The sequence below is a fragment of the Crocodylus siamensis genome, chromosome 6 (assembly GCF_052110815.1).
Source record: "Crocodylus siamensis isolate JL-2025a chromosome 6, ASM5211081v1, whole genome shotgun sequence".
Lineage (NCBI taxonomy): Eukaryota > Metazoa > Chordata > Crocodylia > Crocodylidae > Crocodylus > Crocodylus siamensis.
In genome coordinates, this window is record NC_143400.1 from 93,154,982 (window position 1) to 93,181,589 (window position 26,608).

At 49.3% G+C, this 26,608-nt stretch overlaps 1 protein-coding gene across 2 annotated transcripts; it reads left to right on the forward strand.

Moving 5' to 3' along the window:
* Nucleotides 1–3,007: 3,007 nt before the first annotated feature.
* LOC149863199 (cytochrome P450 2J6-like) lies at nt 3,008–19,085 on the forward strand. Of its 2 annotated transcripts, none has more exons than XM_090051657.1 (9): nt 3,008–3,294; nt 5,666–5,828; nt 7,360–7,509; nt 8,694–8,854; nt 14,069–14,245; nt 15,496–15,637; nt 17,180–17,367; nt 18,152–18,293; nt 18,665–19,085. In XM_090051657.1, the coding sequence occupies exons 1-9, from the start codon at nt 3,067–3,069 to the stop codon at nt 18,841–18,843; spliced, it is 1,530 nt and encodes a 509-aa protein (XP_089907783.1). In that variant the 5' UTR covers nt 3,008–3,066; the 3' UTR covers nt 18,844–19,085. The 2 variants fall into 2 exon arrangements, with proteins under 2 accessions (XP_089907783.1, XP_089907784.1); XM_090051658.1 differs by having other exon boundaries at nt 3,008–3,258.
* Nucleotides 19,086–26,608: the final 7,523 nt, after the last annotated feature.

Here is a 26,608-nt window from a genome sequence, read left to right on the forward strand (position 1 = left end):
ACTGATATAACTCTTCATTTGCTTAACACAATATACTGTATGTCAAGCAATCTTTTTAGCTTTTTCAGCAGCCCTCCAGCTATGGGCATTTGTAGAGCCTCTTTGTCCATGTCCTTGTCTGTATTAGACTGTTGAGTCCCGTGATCGCTAGGTTTGTCATCCTGTAAATTGTTTCAACAGGTGCCTCTATTTCAATTTGTGTCAACCTCATTGTCAAGTGTTTCAATCTGCCTTTGATTCTTTCTTAACATTTGCCCTTGATCTGTGGTCCTGAAGCACATGCAAAGTGACTCCTCTTTGATTCCTACGGCTTTACCTGGGTGGTGTCTGTCTTACCTGACCCCTAGAATTCGTGTTTTTAAGCTGTGGAAATGGTCTTGTCGTTTCATTGTAATATTGCATCTTTCCTAGTCTTCTTCTGCACTATTGCAAACCCCTTTGTGTCTGTCCCACATCTGGTAATCAAGTATTTATCTGGTTGTTGTAAAGGAGTTTAGCAGGTGCCAAATATAGATTTTCTTGTCCATCTATTGCTTTTTTTGGCCAAGTTTGTTCAGTTGCTAACTATACATTTCCATAATGCATTGGATTGAGGATATCTGGGACTGGTTGTCTCCTGCTGAAAGCCAGAGCAGTCTAGGACTTCCCTAATTTTGAACTGTAGTCCAAGGTCAGTGAGTACAGTTTTGGGAATTCCATGGCATACAGGTATAGATCTAATGTGCTCGGCAATGACTGATGCTGCGGTATCTCCAAGAGTCACTACTTCTGGAAAATTAGTAGTCGCCAGCTATAATCAGGTGGTCAGGTCTCCCCAAGTGTAATACATTGATTCCAACTTTGTTACGTGAAATTGCAGCTTGCTCATGCAGTAACGTGTTCTTTTTGCTGGGCCAGATGCCAAAGATTTCCCCTAGCTCTTGGGGAAAACAAAATGAGAAATGAGTTTCCTGCAGAAGCACAGTTGTGTGGTGTCACGTGAAGTATTTGTAAGCATCAGCTGAAGCTCACGGTCTGCCCAGAGGTTCCCCCTCTACTCATTTAACAGAGGTCAGGTTAGGAAGAGCAGCCTTCCTGCTGAGGTTGTGCTGAAGAGCATCAAACATATCAAAACTCAGTCCCGGGTCAGGCTAAATTCCTTTTTTTCTCAACCAGACGTTACTCACGCTTCAGTTCTGTAAAATATGAGCTAGGTTCCTTATCCTTCCTCTTCAAGGCCAATCCTAATGCTGTTTAACTGAGCTGTAAGCAAAAGGGGCCTTTTCCCAGACCCAACTTTGCTGGGGAGAGGTTCATTTTAATGTGCAGTATAAATAGGATCCATCACATAGCTGCAGTTGTCTCTTTTTACAATAAGCAAGCCTGCCAGCATGTCAGCAAGAAGGAGATATGATTGTGAGTGGTACAGTACAAAGAATGTATCTTCAGCGCATGGACATGGACACAAATGACATTTGTTATGTGATTAGCGCCTTAATCGCTCTAAAGTCATGCCCAAACAGAAGAGCACAGCTGCAGAACCCTCCAATTGTGTGACAAATTAACCCTCAAGGGTTCAAATGAAGCTGCTCCAAAGTGGTTTGGAGCCCCTCACCTGGACGCATCCAATCTACTCCAGCAGGGCTGAGAAAATCCCAGAAGACCTCCCTCCCCTGCCTTCTCCCCCCTCCCATCCAGAGACAGCAAGGGAGCTGTGGGTGCAGAAATCTCAGGGGCATCTGCTCCTCCACCCCCTGACACATCACCTGGTCCCACTGTCCCCTTTCACACATCATGTGTGCCCACACCCCTTCCCCACATACCCACCCCATTCCCCACACACTAGGGGCTGGGGGCAGCAGGTTGGGAATGGGGGGCACCAGCAGGGCAGCATGGAGCTGTGGCTTGGGAGTGATGGGCACCTGCAGGACTAGCCGACTGTGGCTTGGGAGTGAGGGGCAAACGCATGGGCAGAAGGACAGCCACAGCTGGACCCGTGTCTTGGCAAGAGAAGGGGACAGGGGAGCTCTGATTTGCCATAATAAAAACAAAATCAAATGCCAAAATAGAGGTATTTAGAATTTATTTTATTTGATTACAATGATTGAGGCACTGGTAGGCTTCCAAATTGCTTTAAAATCTTAAATATATCAATAAAACGTTGTGTTGAACCGGTACCTATATACAGTGGTGTTTCATTTTAATCATGGAAAAATGTGGATTTGGGGGGGTTTAATCAGAGAATTTGGGATTTTGAAAGGGAGAAAACCAGGATCCCTGACGATTACCACATTGGGGAGGATTTAATTAGCCAGCATGAAAAAGGGACTGTTGTTTTCAGCCAGGTATATTATTGATGTCAGCCATTAATATGTTGCAGGATAAGAATACATTAAACCCTACTGAAGAATGAGCACACGCCTAGTCTTCAGGGAATGGGAGGGTGGAAAGGAGACCGGACGGGAGGGAGATGTGAAACTGATTATAACCATCTTAGAAAAAAAACTAGTAGGGCTTGATACACTGGGTTCAGGCTACCAGGGGTGGATCCACAGGGCTGAAGTGGCACAGTCTACAGATTTTGTTTTTACGTCCCTGGATCAGGTAAGAATTTTCCCCTTCCCATCCCTCCCTTCCCATTTCCACCTCCCATGCCTGCCCAATTCTGTAAATCAGGCCAGTAGCTTAGACGGGCCCCATCCTTATAATGTACTTTGGAGTCTCATGCAAGCGGGCAAAAGAGAAGTTGTTTGGTTCCCTTGAGGAGGAAGGGAACTTATAAATTTCTTTGCGTGAAGGATCTTATGCCAGATACTGGTCAGCTTTACGGGTAGCTGTCCTCAGCTGCCTTGGAGTGGGGGAACCTCTAGAGCTGGGCTCTACCAGGGACAGGGGCAGTGGTGGAAGCAGGCAGATTTCTCCTCCCTGGGCTGCAGAGTTTCTTACCTGATTTGGGGACTCCACCTGGTGTTCCCACAGCATGGTCTGCCAATCCTGGTGTGGGGGGAAGGAGAGAGGGAGGCTTGGAGCTGGTCACTGCTCCTGCACCTGTGCTTAAAAAATCCTGGATCTGCCCAGGCAGGCTATATGTCACCAGTGATATTTTTTTTCAGAGTCAGAGGAGCCGTGGAAAGCAGAAGTGACATGCTGACGATAAGTGAGGTGCTAGTCTTCCTGGTTGTGTCCCTGGTCATCGTGCAATTTCTGAAACTGCAGTGGGCACACAGGCAGCTTCCTCCCGGACCAATGCCGCTCCCCATTTTTGGAAGCCTGTGGCAGGTAAATTTTCAAGCTAATCATGAGATGCTTGAAAAGGTAGGCACTTCTTCTGTATTCCTCATTAATGCATCAATTATATACTACTAAATGTGATAGATGTGAAAGTCAATTTAGCTCATAAAAACTCTTAACCAGATGTTTGGGATATGGCTAATGTATATGAAATGTGATGTGCTCATGGGCAGATCTAGGATGTTAAAGAGTCGAGTGAGAAAGCTGCAACTGATGCTACAAGGGTTGCTGCAACCTCCTGGTTCATAGTTTCATAGATGTAGTGTTAGAAGAGACCCAAGCAGATCATCAAGTCTGACCCCCTGCCCTGGGCAGGAATGCATACTGGGCTAATCTGACCCCAGCTAGGTAATTATCAAGCCTCCTCTTGAAGACCTCCAAGGTAGGAGCCAGCACCACTTCCCTTGGAAGTTGGTTCCAGATCCTAGCCGCCCTGACCATGAAATAACACCTCCTGCTGTCCAGCCTGAACCTGTTCTCCAACTACTTACGGCCGTTATTCCTTGTTACTCCGGGAGGTGCTCGGGGGAACAGGGTCTCACCCATTCCCCTCTGGTCCCCCCTGGTAAGTTTATAGATGGCCACCAAATCCCCTCTCAGCCTTCTCTTGTGAAGGCTGAACAGGTTCAAGTCCCATAGTCTCTCCTCGTAGGGCCTGCCCTGCTGCCCCCTGATCACGTGAGTGGCCTCCTCTGGACCCTCTCCATGCTGTCCACATCCCTCCTGAAGCGCGGCGCCCAGAACTGGACGCAGGACTCCAGCTGCGGCCTGACCAGTGCCACATAGAGGGGGAGGACCACCTCCCTGGACCTGCTCGAGATGCATCTGTGGATGCAGGACAAGGTACGGTTGGCCTTACCGACTGCATCCTCACATTGGCAGCCCATGTTCGTCTTGGAATCGATAATGACTCCAAGATCCTTTTCTGTCACTGTGCTGATGAGAAGGGAGTTCCCCAGCCTGTAGGTATGTTCCCATCACCAGCCCCTTTGCTCCATGCTTTAGTTGACTCCACCTTGAGTTGCTCCACCAGGCGCTGCACCGTGCTCAGGCCAGAGCTAGGAGACATGCCAGCAGCTCCATTTCCCCACAGCTGGGACCACCCGGGTCTCTTGCACAGTCCAGGCCACAGGAACTGATCCAAGAGCAGGGAGGGAATGGGGTCAAGCCATGGCACCATCATGGCTGTCTCTGGCCAAGCCTGGCACAACACACAGCCCAATGGGACAGGAGCAGTCCTGGGACTTCCCTAGCCTGGGTCAACAGGGGACAATGGCTTGGGGGAGTGGGTTTCCCAGAGAGCTCACTACACTACACAATGGAAGGAGGGGTGTGACTACACCCCTGCCGCCTGCCCCAGATGTGCCTTTTGGAGTGTCTAAAAATGAAAACCAAGGACAATAGTTGTGGCCCTTGGAAAGGGATACAAAAGGAATACGTTTTGCAAGTGGAGGGAGCTTTCTAGATGTCTCAAATGCTCGGCACCCAGAATTGAGGCCAGGTTGGCAACAGAGCACCCAGCATGCTGAGCTGTGTTGATGGTCTGACCGCTTAGTTACATTCTTACCTTGTGAGCTGAGCTCTTCCTAAAGTCTAGCAGTCCAGGCTTGGGTGAAGAGCCCTTGGAAAACCTCAGAGCTGAAAGTCTCAGCTTGTGTGTGTCGTGTGTACATGGAGAGTTGCCTGATGCTCCTGTTGGCCTAGTGAGTGAGAGGGGATGTCATTCCCCTACGTGTGCTTACAGGCTTTGCCCCCTGAATCGCAACACACAGGGCTGTAGGCAGCATGCCTGCCTCTGGCCGACTGGGAAAGCGGCAGGTGGCTCAGTTACAGTTCCAGAGTTGGCAACGTTTTCTTACAAATCATCAGCCCCAAACTGCAACACCAAAAGTATCACGAGTGCTAGCCATACTGGGTTTGTCAAATTTAAGGAAGATCTCATTCTTGCTGAGAAAGCACAAAGGGGCCTTGAAAAGGGGACTCACAGTAGGAAGCTGACTTCAGATTTCAGAGCGGAAGGGCTGTAGCAGTTGAGTATAAATTTGACAGGAATGAAAAAATGCTGGGGGTAGCCCCATTCTTTCTTCACTGAAGACACTTCAGGGAAACTCAAAGTATGTGGTACAAGGGTGAATTTTACCTGTTTTGAATTGTGGCCTGATCCCCTAGAAGAGCTCCAACAGCATCCCCAGTGTTACTAGTTAGAATTGCCCTAATCATGGACTGGATCCCTGCTGTGAAGGGCACTGCCCCAAGCTGGGATGGAAGGTGGTTTCTCTCCCCTCTAAGCCCCCGAGGCATCCTGCTTTGTGCAGAAAGCAGCACAATCTCATTTTTCTGCTTGGCACGACGTTGTCCTCACCTCTGGTTTTCTGGCATTGATGCCACCCTACAGTTGGCAAAGCTTCACGGCAACATCTTTACCTTATGGCTGGGGCACACCCCTATGGTCGTGCTGTACAGATTTCAGGCAGTGAAGGATGGTCTGACCACCCACCCTGAAGATGTCTCTGGGCGGCTGGAAACCCCTGTCTTCAAGCAAATGGCCAATGGAAAGGGTAGGATTTGTCTGCAGTAGACAGAGTATGAATATGCTGCATGTTTTTCAACTGTGTTTGAGGTGGCTGAAAACACTTGAAATTCAAATGTTTTTGTGTGAAAGAAGGGGTGGATGTTTCAGGAAAATGCCCATGAAATCTCTGTCCCTATTTTTTGGCCTGGCTCTGTGCTATGTATGGTAAGGGAAAACTTTAGGTGTTGAAGAGCTGTTGTCAGAGGCAAGCGCAGCAAGTGGGCTAAATAGCAATCAGCTGGCCCAAGTGACCTGAGCCCACTTGGCTCCATGGCTTTCTTACCCCAGCTGGCCTCTGAGGCTTCCTGAGTGGGGCTGCTTGCTTTAAGCAGCAGCTCTTTCATTGCCCAGTTACTTTCCTATCAAGCCCTGGGCTTCTGCCACCTGCTTCAGGTCTCGTAGGTCCTTCTTGCTTGCTCCTAGTTCCCGATTCCAGCCTGGACCATCATGCTCCAGACTGCCTTGCAGGTGGCTCAACCCCCTGTGCTTCCAGGCGCAGTTCAGCTTAGGCTAACTTAGGTCCTGATCTCAGCAGGACTCATAGTTACAGCCAAGAGCTCTACATCAAAAGAGCCAGCAGGCATAGAGAGGGTCCAGGCCCACCACATGCCTCCAAAAACAGCAGGTTAGCTAGACTGCAAATGCTGTGCAGGGCCCATTCCTAGGCATGTAACAGCATGGGCACTGATAGAAGTGATATTTTCTCATGTGATCGACTTCTTGAAAGTGTGCTACAGCCACGCCCTGACAGAAGTACATGGCTACAGGGTGCTTTAAAATAGCCTGATCCCATGGCAAATGAACCCTCCTTCCTTGAGGGTTCATATGAAGGCACTCCAAAGCAGAGTGCCTTCATTAACTTTTGTCGGTGCCTGCCATCTTCAGTTTGGGACTAGGGGAACGTAGGGGAAGGAGCTTGATCTGGAGTTTGTCCAGACTGCACTGGAGTGGGGAGGTGGGTGGATTGGAGCCCTGCTGAGGGGCGGCTGAAGTGGAAAGAGATCCCCCACCCGCCCAGACCCAACGGAGAATGCCTGTTGGGTGTGTGTGGGGGGGAGTCTGTAACTCATGGCACTTCATGTAAGGTGCCCTGAGTTACAGCAGGGAGCTGCATGTCTGTCAGCGCCCCATGTGTTCTTGTTTGACATTAGGCAAAGGGGATGCAAAGCCCTGGCAAACCAGACAGTGTTGTGGGTTTTTCCATTTTGTGTTGGCCTTCATGACGAGACAAAGCAAGGGGCAGTTCGGACTAGAGATCTGTGTTGTAGTTGGCTGGAAGCCACTGCTGAATGTATATTAGACGCTCGCACAGTTCACAGTTCAAATACTTTTGGTCTAAGATTTAGCTGAAAACACAGGCAGCAGTACAGGTTGTCCAAAACTGTGTAGATTCCCAAACAAAAATGGGGGCAGTCTGAAGCCCTACCACATCTTGGTAGAATGTGCAAAAAGCTGGTTGGGCCATAAGGTACTGCGGCGCCACCATGTCCCTCAGCTGAGTTTCTTGATGGCCTCAGGTATTCTGCTATCAAATGGTCATATCTGGAAGCAGCAGAGACGCTTTGGGATCATAAGTCTGCGGAAACTGGGAATGGGGAAGAAAAGCCTGGAGCACCGGATACAAGGGGAAACCCATCACCTGGTGGACATCTTCATGACTGCAAACGGTACGTTCCCATGGAGGTGCTTTTTAAGTATGGTGGTGTTCCTACCATGTGACCCAGCCTGTGTGAATGGGGCTGAGCTGGCTGCCTCGTTTTATTGGGAAGCTGCTGTAGCTCTTGGTCACATAAAGAATTACTGTCAATGCAATAAAAGCCAATAGAGAGAGTAGAGCCTCAGCCACTTGTATGTTAGTACCAGCATGAAAGAACAAGCTATGTAATCTAGGAATGGTCAGCTAAGGCTTGAGGCTCCAGATCTTTGGTGGTATTTATTAATAGCCAGTTCTCTAACATCCCTCGCCATAGCATCAGAGTCTGTAGTCTGCAGTGAAGAACCGTGTCTGGCACTGTCCCTTACACCTAGAGATGTGGCCTCTGAGATATAGGGCGCGTAGATGTCTTGTCCGAGGCCGTCCAACTATGCAGGACAAGAAAAAGCCATGGCCCAAAGTAAAACTGCTCCAATGGAAAATAAATGCCAGTGCATCTACTGGCTGCAGGAGAGAAAGCTGGAGACAGGAGGGAAGCCTCAGTATTCATTTAGTTGTGCTAGCACTTTTTTACTTGGGGGTGTCTCCACATGCTTTGCAGTGGAGGGAATTAGACAGAGTGCGGGGCCTGTACAAGTATGTGTAGCAATGATTACACACTACATAAAAGCTCACACACAACAGGGGATACGGAGACCCTTTCAGTGATAAAAGTAATGCCAGCTGGACTGTGCCACTGCATCATGGATGAGGCTCCGTGACATTTTTATTCCTAGAAGCTCTGTGGTGCTGGTAGTGGGGAGAGGCCCAAGGGCAGGTGCGTGGTGTCCTAGGCTCGTGCTAATCCTGGCTGGTGGAATGGAGAGCACAGCTCCGTGGGTTTCTTTTGTTCCCTGACCCTGAGGTTTGTCTGACATACTGTTGGGGATTTTTTTTCATCGGACGACTTCAGGGTCCCTCCTGGAATAGTTCTGGGAGCGTGCTAGAAGGAGGGAGGGTCAGATAAGCACTCGCCCTTTTCTGAGCCAGCTGCTCTGTGGCTGTTGGAAGTTTATTTCCTCATCTTTGCCTCTTGCCAATGAACCTGGGGCCTTCACCCAACCAGCTAAGTGACTTAAAGGGCTTTGGCTAAAATATGTAATTTTTCCCTGCCTCGGTCAGTAAATCACTAACAGGGAATGTGATCTGTGTTTGCAGAAAAACCTCTGGACCCTTCTTTTCCAGTTGTCCATGCAGTCTCAAACGTGATGTCTGCTGTGGTGTTTGGACATCGCTTCTCCAGAGACGATGAACTTTTCCACCAGCTGATTGAAGGCTTTGATTGTATAGTGGCTTTTGGGAACAGTCTCACTTACTTTGTGAGTGAATCATGTCTTTTTTCTTTTCTTTTTTTTTAAAGGATAGAAATGAAAATGTAGAAGACAGTTTTGACTTTGAATGTTACAATTTAAAGCAGCAAAGAATTCCCAGATAATTCACGCACTAGACTGATTATTAGTATGTTAATATTTCACAATAGAAGCAAAAGGGTTAAGATGCTGAATTTTCATATAATAGAAACATTGCTCTTATTCAGCTACAATGATGTAAAATCTGTTTCAGTAATGGGACAATGAAGTTTTGTGTTTAGAAATCGTATGTTAATATTTATCCTTTAAACTGAGAAGGGTTGTTTGGGGATGGGGTGATGCTCTGAAAGCTTAGCATGTTTTAGGATGACAGGGGTTTTAAACGGGTCAGTCCTGATCATGATCCCCTGGACTGCTTTTTCTTCCTGGTGAATGGGCAGACAGCATAGCCATGAGCAGTTCTGCAGTAGAAAGCAGACTTCCTTGCCCCAGAGAGTCGGTGGCCAACTTCTAAGGATGCTTGTGGGAGTATGCGTGTTTGCAATGTGGCTTCCACACAACCAAGTGAGCTCAAGTGGTGACCTCACTGCACACATGATGGGATGATTCTCTTAATGAAGAAGATGCTGTTTGCTCTAGATAGAAGGCAGGATAGCTATGCAGATTTATAGACTAACTGAGTTTGATATATACCCTATATAGGGCAGAGAGCGACTGAGGGAATTAAAAATTAAGGGTGGCAATATACAGTATACCTTTTTACCAAGTCAATCAAATATAACCTGAGAGTGGCAGAAGCCATACAAGGGATACACCTTACTGTAAGAGATCTTGAAAAGAGTAGAGAAATAATGGGGAATCTGTGTTTACATCAGGAAGATGTCTGGACTTTGTGTAAGTGTGACCCAGCAGGTATCTGGGTAGAGCAGTTTATAAGCATGCTGCTCCAGGTCTTAAGTACTATGATCTCTGGTTCAAGAATTTTCCATTTTAGCTCTAACAGGGGGAAGCCAACTTTGACACTCTTCTAACTGGGGAGGAATTGGTTGAACGCTTGGGGAATAGGGAAGCTTGGTGCTTTGGAGCTCAGGTGATGTGCGTTCAAGCTAATAAGGGAGAAGGCTACCACTGAACCCTGGATACTGCCTCATGGCTTGTCCGGTGCCCCATTTGATGGATACAGAGCACATCTACACAAGACACTACACCGCAGGCACAAACCATGACACTGATGCTGCTGCACAGCAGCAATGACCCATGCACCCCTGAGACTGTACAGGAGTGCCGCGCAAACCTTCAGATGATGATTCAGATTCAGAGATGATTCAGAGGCTGAATCCACGAATCCGAATTAAATCGCTGGAAGCTTTAGGCTTTCTGAATCAATTTGACACTTCCGAATCGCTTTGGAAAATATTTGGAGCCAATTCGGCCATAGAGTATAATGGGGAATCAATGAAAAATATATAACTTTGTTGTTTTTTGTCTGATTTGGATAACCCTTGCAGGGGTGGTAGCCTGTGCTGAGAGCATGAAGTTTTCCAAGTTTCAAGAAGATCAGTGCAGGAGTTCAGGGGGAACTGCACCCCAAATTCTTGAAAGCAAAACTTATGTCACGTGTATGTGTTACACCACAGGGGGGTGAAAACTGCAGGGGTGGTGGCCCCTGGTGAGGAGATGGGTGCAGGGGTTTGGGAGGAACTACACCTCAAGCTGTGGACAAGCAAAACTCGTGACATGGGTGACACTGTGTGGTAAGGCGCAGCAGGGTGAAAGCTGCAGGGATGGTAGCCCCTGCTGCAGTCACGACACCTGCCAGCTGTCACGGAGATCGGTGCAGGGCTTCTGGGTTCTGGGGCCCCGCACCTCTAGCTACTGACAGGCAAAACTTGTGACATGGGTGCTTGTGCGACTGATTGTCTCTGTCTTGGGGCAGTTGATTGTTTGTATTGATTATTTCCTCTCCTTAGTCTGTGGTTTTGTAGGTATTAATTGTTGCTAATTAACTGGTTACATTGAGCTGGCCCCAGAGTGAATCCTGATTGATTGGTAACTGGTAACACAGTAGCTCAGCAGCCAGGCCTGCAGCAGTGTCTCCACTCCGCCTCCCCCCCGCCCCCCCCAGACAGACATAGTTGCACAAGCACCTGTGTCATGAGTTTTCTCTGTCAGCATGCAGGGCCCCAGAATCCAGAAGCTCTGAACTGATCTCCTCAACAGCTGGCAGGCTTCATGGCCTCAGCACGGACCACCATCCCTGTAGCTTTCACCCTGTGCACCACACAGTGTGACCCATGTCACAAGTTTTGCTTGTCTGCATCTTGAGGTGCAGTTTCCCCAAACCCCTGCACTTATCTCCTTGAATCTTGGCAGGCTTCGTGATCTGAGCAGGGGCCACCATCCTTGCAGTCTTTGGCCATCTGTGCCTTAACAAGAAGTCCTTTTTTAAATATATAGGGGGTAAAAAGAAGGTTCCGGGTAATGCAGGGCAACTGCAGGATACACTAGGAAACCTGGTGGTCACACCAGATGACACAGCTAACTTCTGTAGCAATTTCTTTGCCTCCATCTTTTTGAGCAGGGAGCGGGGCATCCCCCCCCGGGATCCCCGACGGACCCCGGGGAGGCGCTGCTAGGCCCAGGGTCAGTGAGGACCTAGTCAGGGAACTTCTGGTGGGTCTAGAATTGTTCAAGTCAGCAGGTCTTGATGATCTCCACTCCCGAGTGCTGAGGGAATTAGCAGAGGTCATTGCGGGACCCCTGGCACGGCTTTACGAGCACCCATGGTGCTCTGGCGAGGTGCTGGAGAACAGGAAAAGGGCCAATGTCATCCCCATTTTCAAAAAAGGGAGGAAGAAGGACCCAGGAAATTACAGGCGTGTTAGTCTTACTTTAGTCCTGGGGAAGCTCTTTGAGAAAATTATCCAGGAGCACATCTGCGAGGGACCATCAAGGGAAGATCATGCTTAGGGGCAACCAACATGGGTTCATTCAAGGCAGGTCCTGTCAGGCCAGCCTGGTGGCCTTCTACAACCAGGTCACAAAATCCTTGGACACAGGTGTCGCAGTGGATGTAGTCTTTCTTAGGACCTTAGGAAGGCCTTTGACACTGTCTCTCACCCCATTCTCATTAAGACATTAGGTGACTGCGGTATTGATGCCTGCACAGTCAGATGGGTCGACAACTTGCTGGAGGGCTGCACCCAGAGAGTGGGGGTGGACGGGTCATGTTCGACCTGGAGGGACGTGGGCAGTGGGGTCTCCCAGGGCTCAGTCCTCGGGCCTGCACTGTTCAACATCTTCATCAGCGATTTGGACGAGGGGGTAAAAAGCACCTGTTCAAATTCGCTGATGACACTAAAATGTGGGGAGAAGTGGGCACCCTGGAGGAGGTGGACAGGCTGCAAGTGGACCTGGACAGGTTACAGGGGTGGGCAGATGAGAACAGGATGGGATTCAACACCGACAAGTGCAAGGTGCTGCACCTGGGGAGGAACAACCGGCACCATACCTACAGGCTGGGGAACTCCCTTCTCATCAGTGCAGAGGCAGAAAAGGATCTTGGAGTCATCACTGATGCCAAGATGAACATGGGCCGGCAGTGTGGGGACACGGTCAGGAAGGCCAACCGCACCTTGTCCTGCATCCACAGATGCATCTTGAGCAGGTCCAGGGAGGTGATCCTCCCCCTCTATGCGGCACTGGTCAGGCTGCAGCTGGAGTACAGCATCCAGTTCTGGGCGCCGCACTTCAAGAGGGATGTGGACAGCATGGAGAGGGTCCAGAGGAGGCCACTCGCATGATCGGGGGCAGCAGGGCAGGCCCTACGAGGAGAGGCGACAGGACCTGAACCTGTTCAGCCTCCACAAGAGAAGGCCGAGGGGGATCTCATGGCCTGTTACAAACTAGTCAGGGGGGATCAGCAGGCACTGGGGGAGTCCCTGTTCCCCCGAGCACTGCCAGGGGTGACCAGGAATAGCGGTCACAAGCTGGCAGAGGATAGATTTAGACTAGACATCAGGAGGTGCGACTTCACGGTGAGGGCGGCTAGGGTCTGGAACCTACTTCCAAGAGAAGTGGTGCAGGCTCCTACCCTGGGGGTCTTCAGAAGGAGGCTGGATAATCACCTAGCCTGGGTTGTTTCACCCCAGTACTCTTTCCTGCCATGGCAGGGGGTCAGACTCGATGATCTGCTCAGGCCCCTTCTGCCCCGACCAATTATGAAACTATTAACACACACAGTGTGACCCATGTCACGAGTTTTGCCTGTCAGCAGCTTGAGGTGAAGTTCCCCCCAAACCCCTGCACTGATCTCTTGAAACTTGGCAGGCTTTGTGGCCTCAGCAGAGACTACCACTCCTGCAAATCTCATCCAAATCAGACGAAAAACAACAAAGTTATATATATTTCATTGATTCCCCATTATACCCTATGACCGGATCTCTGAGGTGGCTCGCCGCTTTGGCCGGATCAAAGTGGGAACCCAGTCTGGAGCTCTGGATGAGATCCCTGGCATCTGAAGTGGCCGGATCCGAAGCCGGAGCGAATAGCTGCCTACTCGCACAGGCCTACTGTTCCGTAATGGGAGTTACTACGCAGTTCTTTAGTACTTGCTACTAATGACCGTGCAGAAACTGAGCCTCTGGGACTGCTCAGGAACAACCGAGCAACTACTGTGCAGTCGGGCACACATATGTGGGTGTGCCCACAGAGCACATATATTTCTCACATATACGTTCAGTATACTCATACAGGGGCATTACAGCATATTTGAAGTCTGGCCAGATTTTTGCCAGTGTTAAGCCTATGTGTCTTGTCTGAAAACTGGGGAGAATTTGACCCCGTGTATCACTTTTATCCACTGCTGGAGTGGACCAAAATGGAGTGGACCTCTGTCAGGGAGGGCTGTGTCTTGCTTTACCCATGTTCTAATGTCAGTATTTTCACAGCTGGCCTGAAAATAGGTATTTTCAAACTGGAATCATTCGATAATTCTGAGCTATCGCTTGTAAGTGCAAGGACAGAAATTACATTTTATAGAGCTTCATACGCCCACAGCAAATGCCTCCTTTCTTGAATGTTGTTTTTCTATGTGATGCTGAAGTATACTCCCTGGTGTGTTGAATTTGCTGAACCCACTCCCAGAGGGTCCATCCTAGGGGCTTGGGGTGAAGTGGCTTACATGCAGCAACTTCCAGCAACCCCCGTTTGTCTTCTCCACAGTTGTGCGAAATTTTCCCAAGGGTGATGCTGTATCTCCCAGGACCTCAAAAAAAGGCATTGGCTTGCTGTGAGTTTATCCATTCTTTCATAAGGAAGGAGATTGAAAGCCACCGAGAGAGTGGCATAGCAGATGAACCTCAGGATTTCATTGACCTCTACCTGGAGCAGATGGCTAAAGTGAGTATGCACATTGTCTTTGGCATTAGATCCCCAGAGATATCAGAATCCCTCTTCCCACAAGGTATCCATAAACACAGATCCGTGTGAAAAATACTGCAAATTCATGTGGAAAATATTTCTTGCCATTTTTTTGGTTTCCAAGATGGACTTTAAAAATTACTTGAAAAGTTGGTTGTTGGGGTATAAAATAATTAAAGCAATATGGCATGTCATGCTGGAATTCTTAGTGCAAGATTGGGGCAAATACTTGAGCAGCATTAACAGAAGGTGCAGGCTTTGGTACGATCGTATGACAGTAGCAAAAGAAGAATCATGGATGGGTAAATGGGAAACATGCCCTGGGTACTTCCTGGGGGTGGGGGGTTGTGCTGGACTACCCTCCCCCCTCCCCCCTCCCTGCATTTCACATCCTGGTTCCAGCAATAGGGAGGGCAGAAAAGCAGTGATGGGGTTGGTGGTACCTGGATGGTGGCGATGCACAGTGCCAGGGCAGTGGCTATCAGGAAGAAGGTGCTGCTGGTTGTCCCTCTCAATTCCCTTTTATTTCCACTAAAAATCAGTGTTGAGATGGTGGTTTGCCAGCATGTCTGCAGAAAAAAGGGGTCAACTTCTCCCCAGCTCCTGCAGCAGCGACCCACCAGCTGTTGCCCCTGCACTGTGCACTGTCACTGTCAAGGCTGCAGAACTGGCCACTTACACCTCTGCTGTCCAGAGTGGGGAGACTGCAGCACGTCCAGCTGGAGTGCTTGAGCATCCATCCCCACTGCTCTTCTAATGCAGCCTTAATAGCAGTCGACAATAACAATAAAGCACGGTGCAGTCTCAGCCCCTGCAATAACATTTTTCCAGTCTGGGTGAATAACGAGATGAAAAAACTGGTGGGAGGTGAAAGAGTGAGGGTAAGATACAAACACAAGTCTTCTTTCCTCTCCCTCCCTTTCTTCTCCTTTCTTAGATTAGTGCAGCAGGTTTAATAGGTGAGCTAGTGAGTGACTTCACGTTTTATAGTATCAGACGAACAAATAAATATAATCACGTAATGCACACAGGCAAAGTGATCTTATTTACTTGAGACAATACTTTCAAATCTCTTTGTTTCATTCCAGCCGCTCTGTCTTCTAATTCTTTATCAATGTTTTCTGTTCTGGAGTAGCATGCAGGACGGATATGCCTGTCCTGACTCCTGCTGATGGTTGCACAGTCCAAGCTTCAGTGCTCTGCTCTCACCTTTTGGTTGTTATCCACAGACTAAAGATAAGCTCAACTCAACATACGATGAAGACAACATGATTCAGTCTATTTTTGACCTATTCATGGCAGGTACAGAGACCACAACTACCACGATGCGCTGGGCACTCATGTTTATGGTGCTTTATCCTGACATCCAAGGTGAGCTGGGGAGAGGTTTCAAGGAGAAAGCCTAACAGTTTACATATGATTTGTAGAAACAGTACAGGTTCCAACACTAATTTTTAAGCAGCTGCTGAATTAGGAGGTCTGCAGGCTGAAATGCCACATACATGATTTCCAGATGGTCCCCTTTGGGATCATAGTTCACTTTTATTGACTGGAGCCAGAGTGTTCAGTCTGGTGAAGATGGAGAGGGAACTGCAGCCACAGCTTGAAAGAGCTCCCTGCCTAACTGCTGCAGCTCTGCACTGCAGCCTCCAGGAAATGTTAACGAAGATCTTTTATGCTGGGTAACAGAAATATGTACTCATTTAACAGTAGAAGGAAAAACAAGAAGCCCTGCCATAGGCAGGGGTTGGACTAGGTGACGTCTTGAGGTCCCTTCCAGTCCTACTTCTTTACAACTCTATGAACAATCTTCATAGTGACGTGTGAGATGATTGAGAGGGAGAAAAAGGCATTGAAGAGACGAGGGGCAAGCACAGGGATGTGGCAGAGTTGCAAAGCATGTGTGTAGAGGATTAGATGTGGGGCTCTCGCAGATGAAGCACGGAAAGACCAAATGGTGGCATTGCAGAACAGCTAAGTACCACATGCTGTAATTAAGGTTGCAACACAGCTGCTTACCAAAAAGTCTTTAATTCTTCAACTGCAACACCTCTGCGTGCTCTGATCTTCCTATGCTGCGGAGACTCCTAGGGTGTGCCTGGCTTGAGAGAAACAGCTGGGGAGTTGGCAGGCCAGAGGTTGTTGTACCTTTTATTCTGGAAATGCTAGAGCAGAGGGCCTTGCATACTTGTGCCACGTTTTACTTGAAATTAAAAATACAAGCCTAGATTGTTTTAATTTAGCTCCTTTGATAACCTTAAACTTCCTGTGAGCTTTCACTTAAAATTAGAAAGGTACATAAAAAATTGTAAGTTGGTGGCAAAGACAAAGGTTCTGTTAACTCCCGGTGGTTGCTGTGTACTATTATCCGGCCCTTTCTCTGTGTTTAATGGGCAAAGTTTTCTGGTGACGTAGTTCTCTTGCTGCGCGTTTGTTGAAACAGCTGTCAGTCTACATGCCTCTGGGATGGGGAAGATTTCTTAATTATAGGAATGAAATAATATCTTAATAAGTAGTTATGCTGTTTTTACAGTATCTACAGTTTGCCTCCAGCCTCTAATGAAAAGCTCAAGAAAACGCATTTCAGAAATGTTCCCAAAATAAGCCCTTGCTAAAGAGTGCTGGTCTGGGGAAAAGCCTTTGTTCCTTTCTATGCTTTTAAATGGACTGGGGGAGCTTGGCCCTGATACAAGAGGCAATGGTCAAACTTTGGTTGTCCTGATTTAGTGATTTTCTTGCAATTTGAGAATGCCTTTGCTTTTATGTTCAAAACCAGTATTCCTTTTGTTTCTGTGTCCTTTTATTTATTATCATACAATGATCTGAAGGCAAAGGAATCAGTATGGTGATGATAATGCCACACGTATGAAGTGCAGTGTTTTCCTGTGTGTAAAACTGAACGTTTCCCCTCAGAGAAAGTCCAGCAGGAGCTGGATGCCGTGCTGGGTTCCTCCCACACAATCTGCTATGAAGATCGCAAGAAACTGCCCTACACAAATGCTGTGGTTCATGAGATCCAGCGCTACGGGAGCATTATTTTAATTACAATCCCCAGGGAAAGCGTGAAGGACACAGTGCTGCTGGGGTATCCAATTCCAAAGGTACAGATATCCGCGGTGATATGCTCCTGCCATGAGCTATCCAAGGAAGTGCAGTCTCTCTCCTCGTGTATACGCTTCTCCCGCCCATGGCATTTGTGCCTTAGTAAGCAGCATCAGCGCAGGGTGCCAGCTGTGTTACTGGGCCTCTTGTGCTCGTTTCTAAAGTTTCAAACTGATGGCCTGATTCAGGAAAGCTCCCATTTTCAGTAGAGCATTGAAACATAAGCTAAAGAGCCACCCAAATCAATGTTGTGGGTATCAGTAATAGTCGTGCTGCAGCAGTGCGGCCTTCGCCAGAAACGGGCACGGGAGTGAAACGATCGTGTTTGATTTCCAGTATATCCCGATCTAGTCCTCTCGACATGGGTTCGTCACAAACTTGTGGAGCCTGGCCAGTGTCACTGCAGAATTTGAAAGTTCAAAGTTGTTTCCTAACAGTAGGATGGAAGTGGTGGACAAAACAGTAAAAATGCCTCAAGCAAAAACTTTCTTCCAGCTCTGCATGCAGCCACCTGACCAGGGCAGCAAATGAATAGTGAAGTCTGTCCCTGTCTCCCCCACTATTGACTTGTCTGATGGAGAGAGACTAAGGATCTGTCAGCAAAGAGCAAGGCAGTGCCAGGCATGTACCTGAGCTTTCCTCTGCATGTGCTAGCTCCTAAAGCAGAGGCAGAATAGCCACATTCACACTGTGCTGCTCCTGGACTAATTTGCTCTGCTGTAAGAGCTTGTGCAGATAATGTGTGTGTAAGAGAGAGCTGAGCCAACTGCTTCTTCCTTGCAGGGCACCCTTGTTCTCCCCGTTTTAGACTCTGCCCTGAATGACCCTGAGCAATGGGAGACTCCTAAGCAGTTCAACCCCAATCACTTCCTGGATAAGGATGGAAACTTTGTGAGCAGAGAAGCCTTCTTACCGTTTTCAGCAGGTACCTGAACTGGCAGCCAAGTGCTTCTTGAGTGAGTTAGCCTGAGGGTAGGAGTAAGGCGGGTATTACTTTTCTCTGTGAACTAGACACATGGAGCTTGTTGGAGCACAGAACTGGGGCAAAAGTGGTTTCCCTGTCCCACAAAACAATTCCTTGGTGGCCTTTCTCCTTCTTACAACCAGAATAACATGAGGCTTTCCAGCCGTTAACAGTTCAGTCAATCTCTGAGGAAAAATTAGCAGTTAAGCAGTTAAACTACCTTTGCGCTCGGGAGTGCATGGAGAGCATTGGCTCTGACGGGAGCATGTGGATTAGAAAGTGGCCAGTGAAGGTAGAAATTCTCGGCCACTTACTGTCCATTGTCTCTGCAGGCCACCGGGTATGTCTGGGAGAGCAGCTGGCAAGGATGGAGCTCTTCATCTTCTTCTCCAGCCTGCTGCGGGCGTTCAAATTCACCCTGCCCGCGGGAGTGACGGAAATCAACACAAAGGTTATTTTTGCGAGCACGATGCAGCCCCATCCCTATAAACTCTGTGCAATTCCTCGCTAGAGGGCGACACCTCAACCAACCGGGGGCAGGACTATTCCTCAGGACCATTTCCCAAGATGAAATTCCCCCTCTGTCTCTTATTCTTTTGCCCTTTTTGGCCGTACGCGAGCGTCGGTCTCTCCCACTGACGGGTGCTCTCTTGAGCTACCGCACCCTGAGGAAAGCACCAGGAAAGTGCGTCTGCTTCGCTGTTTTCTTGTACTCGGAAACGTTTTGTACCTTTCTTCCAGTTGTGCCACAAATTAAACATATAGCAGAGAGCGACAGTGTCGCCTTTACTTCTGGCTCTTGGGATGAGGAATGGAAAGAGGTGGTGGACATTGTAATTGATTGTAAAACAAAGGTGATGATGTTTTTAAGCAATAAATCCTCCAGTGCATAGAATAGTTCAGCAGGTTTGAAGATGGCATGTCTTCACAGGCTCACTGTTTCTTTAAGTGTGTAGCCGGAAATCACTTTACAGTGGGACTGAGCAGGGCTCAAAGGAGATGGCTCTGGAGTGAAGCAGAGAGGAAGTGGTTTTGGTGATAACATCCCTGCCCTCCAGCTGATAATGATTGCTGGCAGCCGGAAGCAGCTCTCTGTGCGAGTTTTCGCCACGAACACCTGAAAGCACAATCCGGGGACACGCTCCCAGCTCTTAATGGTGAAGATGGGGCTGGGTTGGGGAATGAGCCATGTTACAATCATGAACAGGGGACTGGAGAGGGGAGCAAATGCAGGCAGTGTAGCAGACAGAGCATGAAGGGAAGGGGCAAGAAGGAGGAGGAGGAGGGGGGAAAAGTGACTCATTATTTGTCCCCAACATCAGGCAGTGACATGAGGGTAGAAGTCATCTGGCTCGTAGTGCAGACTCAGTCCTTCCTTAGTTCATCATTCCAGTTGTCTCTCTCGGTTAGATTTTCTTATCACTCCCTGAGGGCTTTCTGCATTGCACCAGCCTTTAGAGCGGCTGCAGACATTGTTAGGCTTGCATGTGTACAGGTAATCATTCTCCGTAATAGTTTCTACGTTTCTAGGGTCGGAAGGGACCTGAGCAGATCATCTAGTCCGACCCCCTGCCATGGCAGGAAAGAGTACTGGGGTGAAACGAGCCCAGCAAGGTGTTCATCTAACCTCCTCTTAAACACCCCCAGGGTAGGAGCCTGCACCCCTTCTCTTGGAAGCTGGTTCCAGATACTAGCTGCCCTGACCGTGAAGTCGCACCTCCTGATGTCTAGTCTGAGTCTCCCCTCTGCCAGCTTGTGACCGTTATTCCTGGTCACTCCTGGCGCTGCTTGGGGAAGCAGGGGCTCCCCCAGTGCCTGCTGATCCCCCCTGACTAGTCTGTAACAGGCCACTAGATCCCCCTCGGCCTTCTCTTGCGGAGGCTGAACAGGTTCAGGTCCCATCGCCTCTCCTCGTAGGGCCTGCCCTGCTGCCCCCTGATCATACGAGTGGCCTCCTCCGGACCCTCTCCATGCTGTCCACATCCCTCCTGAAGTGCGGTGCCCAGAACTGGATGCAGTACTCCCGCTGCGGCCTGACCAGTGCCGCACAGAGGGGGAGGATCACCTCCTTGGACCTGCTCAAGATGCATCTGTGGATGCACGACAAGGTGCGGTTGGCCTTCCTGACCGCGTCCCCACACCCGGCCCATGTTCATCTTGGCATCAGTGATGACTCCAAGATCCTTTTCTGCCTCTGTGCTGACGAGAAGGGAGTTCCCAGCCTGTAGGTATGGTGCCGGTTGTTCCTCCCCAGGTGCAGCAGCTTGCACTTGTCGGTGTTGAATCCCATCCTGTTCTCATCCGCCCACCCCTGTAACCTGTCTAGGTCTGATTGTAGCCTGTTCCTCCCTTCTAGCGTGCTCACATCGCCCCACATCTTAGCGTCATCGCAAATTTGAACAGATGCTTTTTACCCCCTTGTCCAAGTCACCGATGAAGGTGTTGAACAGTGCGGGCCCGAGGACCGAGCCCTGGGGGACCCCACTGCCCACGTCCCTCCAGGTCGAACATGACCCATCCACCACCGCTCTCTGGGTGCGGCCCACCAGCCAGTTGGCGACACGTCTGACTGTGTGGGGGTCGACACCACAGCCCCCAGTTTCTTAATGAGAACGGGGTGAGAGACGGTGTCGAGGCCTTCCGAAAGTCCAGGAAGACGATGTCCACTGCTACCCCTGCATCTAAGGATTTGGTGACCTGGTCATAGAAGGCCACCAGGTTGGTCTGACGGGACCTGCCGCTAATAAGCCCGTGTTGGTTGCCCCTAAGCATAACCTCCCCTGCTGGCCCCTCGTGGACATGCGCCAGGATAAATTTCTCAAAAAGCCTACCCGGGATCGAGGTTAGACTAACTGGCCTATAGTTTCCCGGGTCCTCCTTTCTTCCTTTTTTGAAGATGGGAACCACGTTGGCCCTTTTCCAGTGCTCTGGCCCCACACCAGAGCCCCACGAGTGCTCGTACAGCCGTGCCGGGGGTCCCGCAATGACTGCAGCCAATTCCCTCAGCACTCGGGGGTGGAGATCGTCCGGACCCGCTGACTTGAATACGTCCAGTCCCTCCAGACGTTCCCTGAGTAGTTCCTCGCTAACCCTTGGCCTGGGTGCGCCTCCCCTGGGGCCTGAGGGGGGGCGGTGACTGTTCCGGTCCCTGCTTAGGAAAGCGGAGGCAAAGAAATCGTTAAATATGTTGGCTTTGTCATCTGGTGTGAGGACCAAATTTCCTAATGTGTCCTGCAGGGGCCCCACGTTACCCGGTACCTTCTTTTTGCCCCCTATGTATTTAAAAAAGGACTTCTTGTTGTGCTTGATCCAGGTCGCTCATCCCAGTCCCACCTCCGCGTTGGCCTTCCTGACCCCTCCTGCATCCCCGAGGAACCACAGTGTAGTCCTCCCTGGTGATGTCCCCTCCTTTCCATCGGGTGTGCGCCTCCCTTTTTGCCAGGAGACATTCCCGGATGCTTTTGGTGAGCCATGGGGGCTTTTGTGCCCTCCTGCCCCCTTTGATCCGTGCTGGGATGACCTCCCTTTGGGCGTGGAGGATCGTCTCCTTAAGGAGCAACCACTCTCCTTGGACACCCGGCTCCCCTCCCCACCGGGACCTCAGCGCTTCCCCGACTACTCTCCTTAGCTCATTGAAGTCTGCCCTCCTGAAATCTAGGGCTGCTGCCTGGCTGTAGGCCTTTGCCTCCTTGGGCTGGATGGTGAATCCCAGCAGACGATGATCGCTGTCGCCCGGGTGGTCGAGCCCCCGCAGCCCCCGCACCAGGTCGTCACCCGTGGCCAGCACCAGGTCCAACAAGGCATCTCCCCGGTGGGGCTGTGCCCCCCCCGGGTTCGATGGAGGTCCTGCACTCTGGCCAAGAACCGACGTGAGCGGTCAGACCTGCCTGACTGCTCTTCCCAGCAGATGTCCGGGAAGTTCAGGTCCCCCGTGATGACCACGTCCTTTGACTTCACTACCTTCGTGAGCAGACTTAAGAATTCCTGGTCGAGCTCTTCCCCGTGGTTGGGGGGTCTGTAGTAGACTCCCACCGTTAAGTCCCTTTCCCCTCGACTGCCTTGTACTCTAACCCAAAGCACTTCAGAGCGCCCCTCCTCTGATTCTTTGTTAATTGGTGAGGATGTGTATTCCTCGTTAATGTAGAGTGCCACGCCCCCACCTTTCCTCCCTGTCCTGTCCCTCCTGTACAGCCTGTAGCCCTTGACATTCACCGCCCAGTCGTGCGTTGGGTCCCACCACATTTCAGTGAGCCCCACTGTGTCCGGGTTGGTGGCGGCTAGCAGGAGGGTGAGTTGCTCCTGCTTGTTCCCCATACTACGAGCACTTGTGGTGAGGCATTTGAGGCCTCCTGTGGATGTGTGCACTGGCCCCCTAATCACAGCATTGCCCGGGCCCCTGTCGCTTACCTGAGTATATGTTCTGCTCGTCGGTCTAGGCTGGGCTGTACTTGTAATCTTGTAACCTTGCCACTGAGGGGAGTACTGCTCGCGCATCACTTGTGTGTGGGATCTATTAGTACTCAAGGACTCCCAGAAGAAGGAACTGTTGTAATAACCCCGCTGTAACCTGTTCTTCCAAATATGATGTGTGATAGAGCTCAAGGAGGTGCTTGGGGGGGGGGGGGCGGGTCTTAAATGAGTGCCGCGTGTAGACAAAATGGGCGGCATGTGCGCATGACACTTTAAAGTGGGGTAAATGCTTTTGCACCGTTTTAATGGTGTCAGTGTTTGCATGCCTCAGTGGCATATTGTGCATTAATTCCAGCCTCTGTAGGAAATTCAGTGGCGTAATGCTCCTTAAATGACTTGGGTTGCAGCAAACTAAAACTAAAGGAGTTTTAGTTTGCTGCCCCTACAGCTGTGGAGTGAAGCACCGGGCTCCGTGCAGCTCCAGGAAGCCTGGTAGCAGCCCAGGAAAGCAGCTCCACCCAAGAAAAGCGGTGAGCCTCTGATCTTTTTTTTTCTTTTCCCCCTGGAGCCTGCCTGCCTGCCTGAGCTGTGTGGTGGCCCGGTGCTTCCCTCCGTAGCTGCGGTGCCCCCTGGGACCGCCCGAGCTGGGTGCCTGCAGATGGGTGCCACTGGGGCAGGGTGCCACTGCTGCAGAGGGAAGCACCAGCCCTCCCCCACAGCCTAGGGACCACATTACCCGCTGGGCAGCTTGCCCTCCCCTTCCCACCAGAGGCAGGTAAGTCAGTGTGGTGTGTGCATGACACGGGGGTTTAACCAGCCCTGAATTGAAGTGGTGTTTTTTAAAACCCACCACTTCAATTTAGGGCCCCCATTTTGTCTACATACGCCCCTACTGCTCCCATACATGTGCAGCGAGCTGGCTCTGATGCACTGGAAATCCATGGAAATAAATGCGCTCCAGCACACTCTGGCGTCACATAAATCAGCATTCCCACCATGGCCGTGGGGTGCTTTGAACTAAAGCTCGTTCACTGACCTTTAGTTCAAAGCACCTCACCACCTTTTCTCGGTGCAGTGGATGCTGATACATGTGATACTCAGACACTTTTAATTAGTGCAGCTTACTAATTAACTCCCTGCCCACACCCTTCCCAGAGCACTGTAAAAATTCCCTCTGTTGTCTCTACTTTGTACAAAGTTAGCAGAGTCTGAAAAGTTGGAGAATTTAAAAGCAGCCCTAGATCTCACGAATTGTGGTGCTTACGTAGGGCAGTTCCTACTAATTGGGAAGGATCCTCTGCAGCATCTATGTCCTGTATTGTTTCTCCTCCAAGGAAGTCAACCGGAGAGGTAGAAGAGCTCGGTGTATTCTGGATGCTTTCTATCTATAAGAAGGCAATTCATTTTCCTTTTGTATTACTGTAGTGTTAAGAATAAAATAGATGCACTTTAAAAGACTGTCACTTTATTTATAAATACAAGCTACAGAAAGAAGTAGAATCAATTCCCAGAGGAATGACTTAATTGTAATTTGAGATTTTAGTTGTTAACAGGTTGTGTTTTCAGATAGTCCCTATAGACCTAATAGGCACAGAAGACATCCCACCTCTCTGCTTTCCAGCAGGAAGTACCTATGAAAGATGTGTTTATTATTTTCTGTTTCCAAAACAATCTTTGGGATCATTAAGAAACACACGTCAGCTCCATTTTGGTTTCTTTGCTGTAGGAGCATGAGAGAAAGAGTTTGCTTTTTACAAGATTATTTCAACAACACAATCAAGTAATCTCCTGTCCTGTTGGATTTAGAGTAAGAATACCCATGGCTTGCGAACTGCAAGAGATGTGTTGTGTTCTCAGAGAACTTGGATTGCCAGGACACATACCCTGAGGACAAGGTAATATCCCCTACCATGTCCTGATAGTCAGGGAGCCCTTTTATAATCACGTACTCCACAATATTTTGTAAATATTGTCATGGATTTTAAACGTGCACTTACGGCAGTGCTTCCCAACCAGTGTGCTGCAGCACAAAAGCGTGCCGTCACAAAGGAACAGGTGTGTTGCAGAATTTTGCCACGGCCATGAGCTACAATGGGTATGAGGATGGAGAATGCCTTAACAGGTGTGCCACGGAGAATTGTTATTAATGTAAGTATGCCTGGGGCTGGAAAAGGCTGGGAAACACCAACTTAGGGAACTGAGGATCAACGTTGGGTTTTGCACCATAGTAAGTAATCAAAACTCTATGGCTAGGGACAGACATTACACATAAACTGGCTTAAGTGATCAGAAACTTGTTTAAACCTGTAACAGAACAGACATTCAGTGCACAAAAACCAGTTTCAAAATGGCTGAAACTGGTTTGAGATAAACCTGGTTGACTGTAGCATCAGGCTTAACTTATGAAATGTCTGTGCCAGTCCCTGTCTAAAAGGAGTGTTTCTCCTTTTTAATCTGAACAGAGCTGGGGTGAGTGTGCGTGCCACTCTGCTCAGACTTGTAACATCTTCCACTCTAATCAAGTGTTCATCAGCCCAAGCACACCCTTGAAATCTGTGAGGCAAGGAGAAAAGGAGGGACAGTGTGAATTCATTGAGGTGTTGCTTTTAGAGAAATTAAATCCCTTTAGTAAGTATCTCTTTTGCAATCTTAATTACAGTGGTTGCTACTTGGATGCAGTATAATGCCAATAATCAGCTTCCTGATTCTTCATATACAAGAGCCCCATCTCTAACCACCTCTTCTGTGCCCTCTTTTTCTTTTTTATAGGCATGCTACATGTCAGACTGACTGTTGGTATTAAAGACAGTACAGTTTCTGCTACCCAGCAGAAGTTATAACTATATTCAAGGTTTTAGCTTGCTAGGTAATACCCACTGACTGAAATTAATTCACTCCTGTTCATTCAGTGTACGTAAAAATAACTTGCAGAAAACCATGTCCCCAAATTCGTCACTGTATTGACAGTATTTCTGGTGCAAGCAGCTCATAAGCCTATCACAAAATGATTAAGGATATTCCCACCCAGCAAAAACAAAGGTGCGAGTGTAGCATGTGCTGGTTTAATCCAGCTAGCAGAAGAAACCTTGGCAATGAGCAGTATCCTGGGCTTTTGCATGTGCTGGCAAGTGGAGGACAAAATCATGGTCCATGTGTATGCAAATGGGTTAGGGCAGGGGCTGAGGGAACCTCATCTGAGGTCCAGACACTCACTCTGGCAGTCCGAGTTGTAGTCAGGGAAATCCTCGGAGTTGCCTGCTCTCCTTCCTGCCTTGTCTCCTCCACTGATAAAGGATGTACAAAATCACCACCATAAATAGTCATCCTGGCAGATGGGCTAGGAACCAGAGGGACATTTCTTACAGCTGTGGGAGAGGCACAGGGGAAGCGCAGGGACTCACGTGACATTAGGAGAGGCAGGGAAGATTTCAGGTACAGGCACCTTGACAATGGGATCAGTGAATGTAATGAGCACAATCCCAGCTTCCCACTGAAAACTAGCACTGGGGGAATGACGCACATGTTCTGGGGCAGAGGCACATCAGTGGGTCATTCCTAAAACATTTGTTCTGGTTCATGGCCAAAGTGTGTTTTTTATCCCATATGCTTAATCCTCTCTCTGCCCTGAATTCTGCTTTGGTGTCTACCCGGCAGTGCTGGCCTCTGCCACAGTGCACTGGAGATGTGGAGAACTTCAGGCTGCGGCTGAAAGTTTTCCTTGGCCTTGTCTTTCCCTGTGTTCACCAGAATGTGGCTGTGCTAACAGAGCTGGCCAGCAACGTGATAGGAAGCCATGCTTGCTGTGGCCATTGCTAAGTGCTTTTATGAATGCATCTGAATGAATTTTGAAGAAAAAAAGAGGATAA

Coding starts and splice junctions, on each gene's coding strand:
- LOC149863199 (XM_090051657.1), top strand. CDS start 3,067: ATGTCACCAGTGATATTTTTTTTCAGAGTCAGAGGAGCCGTGGAAAGC. Junction 7,510..8,693: donor CATCTTCATGACTGCAAACG/GTACGTTCCCAT, acceptor CTGTGTTTGCAG/AAAAACCTCTGGACCCTTCT. Junction 15,638..17,179: donor GCTTTATCCTGACATCCAAG/GTGAGCTGGGGA, acceptor GTTTCCCCTCAG/AGAAAGTCCAGCAGGAGCTG.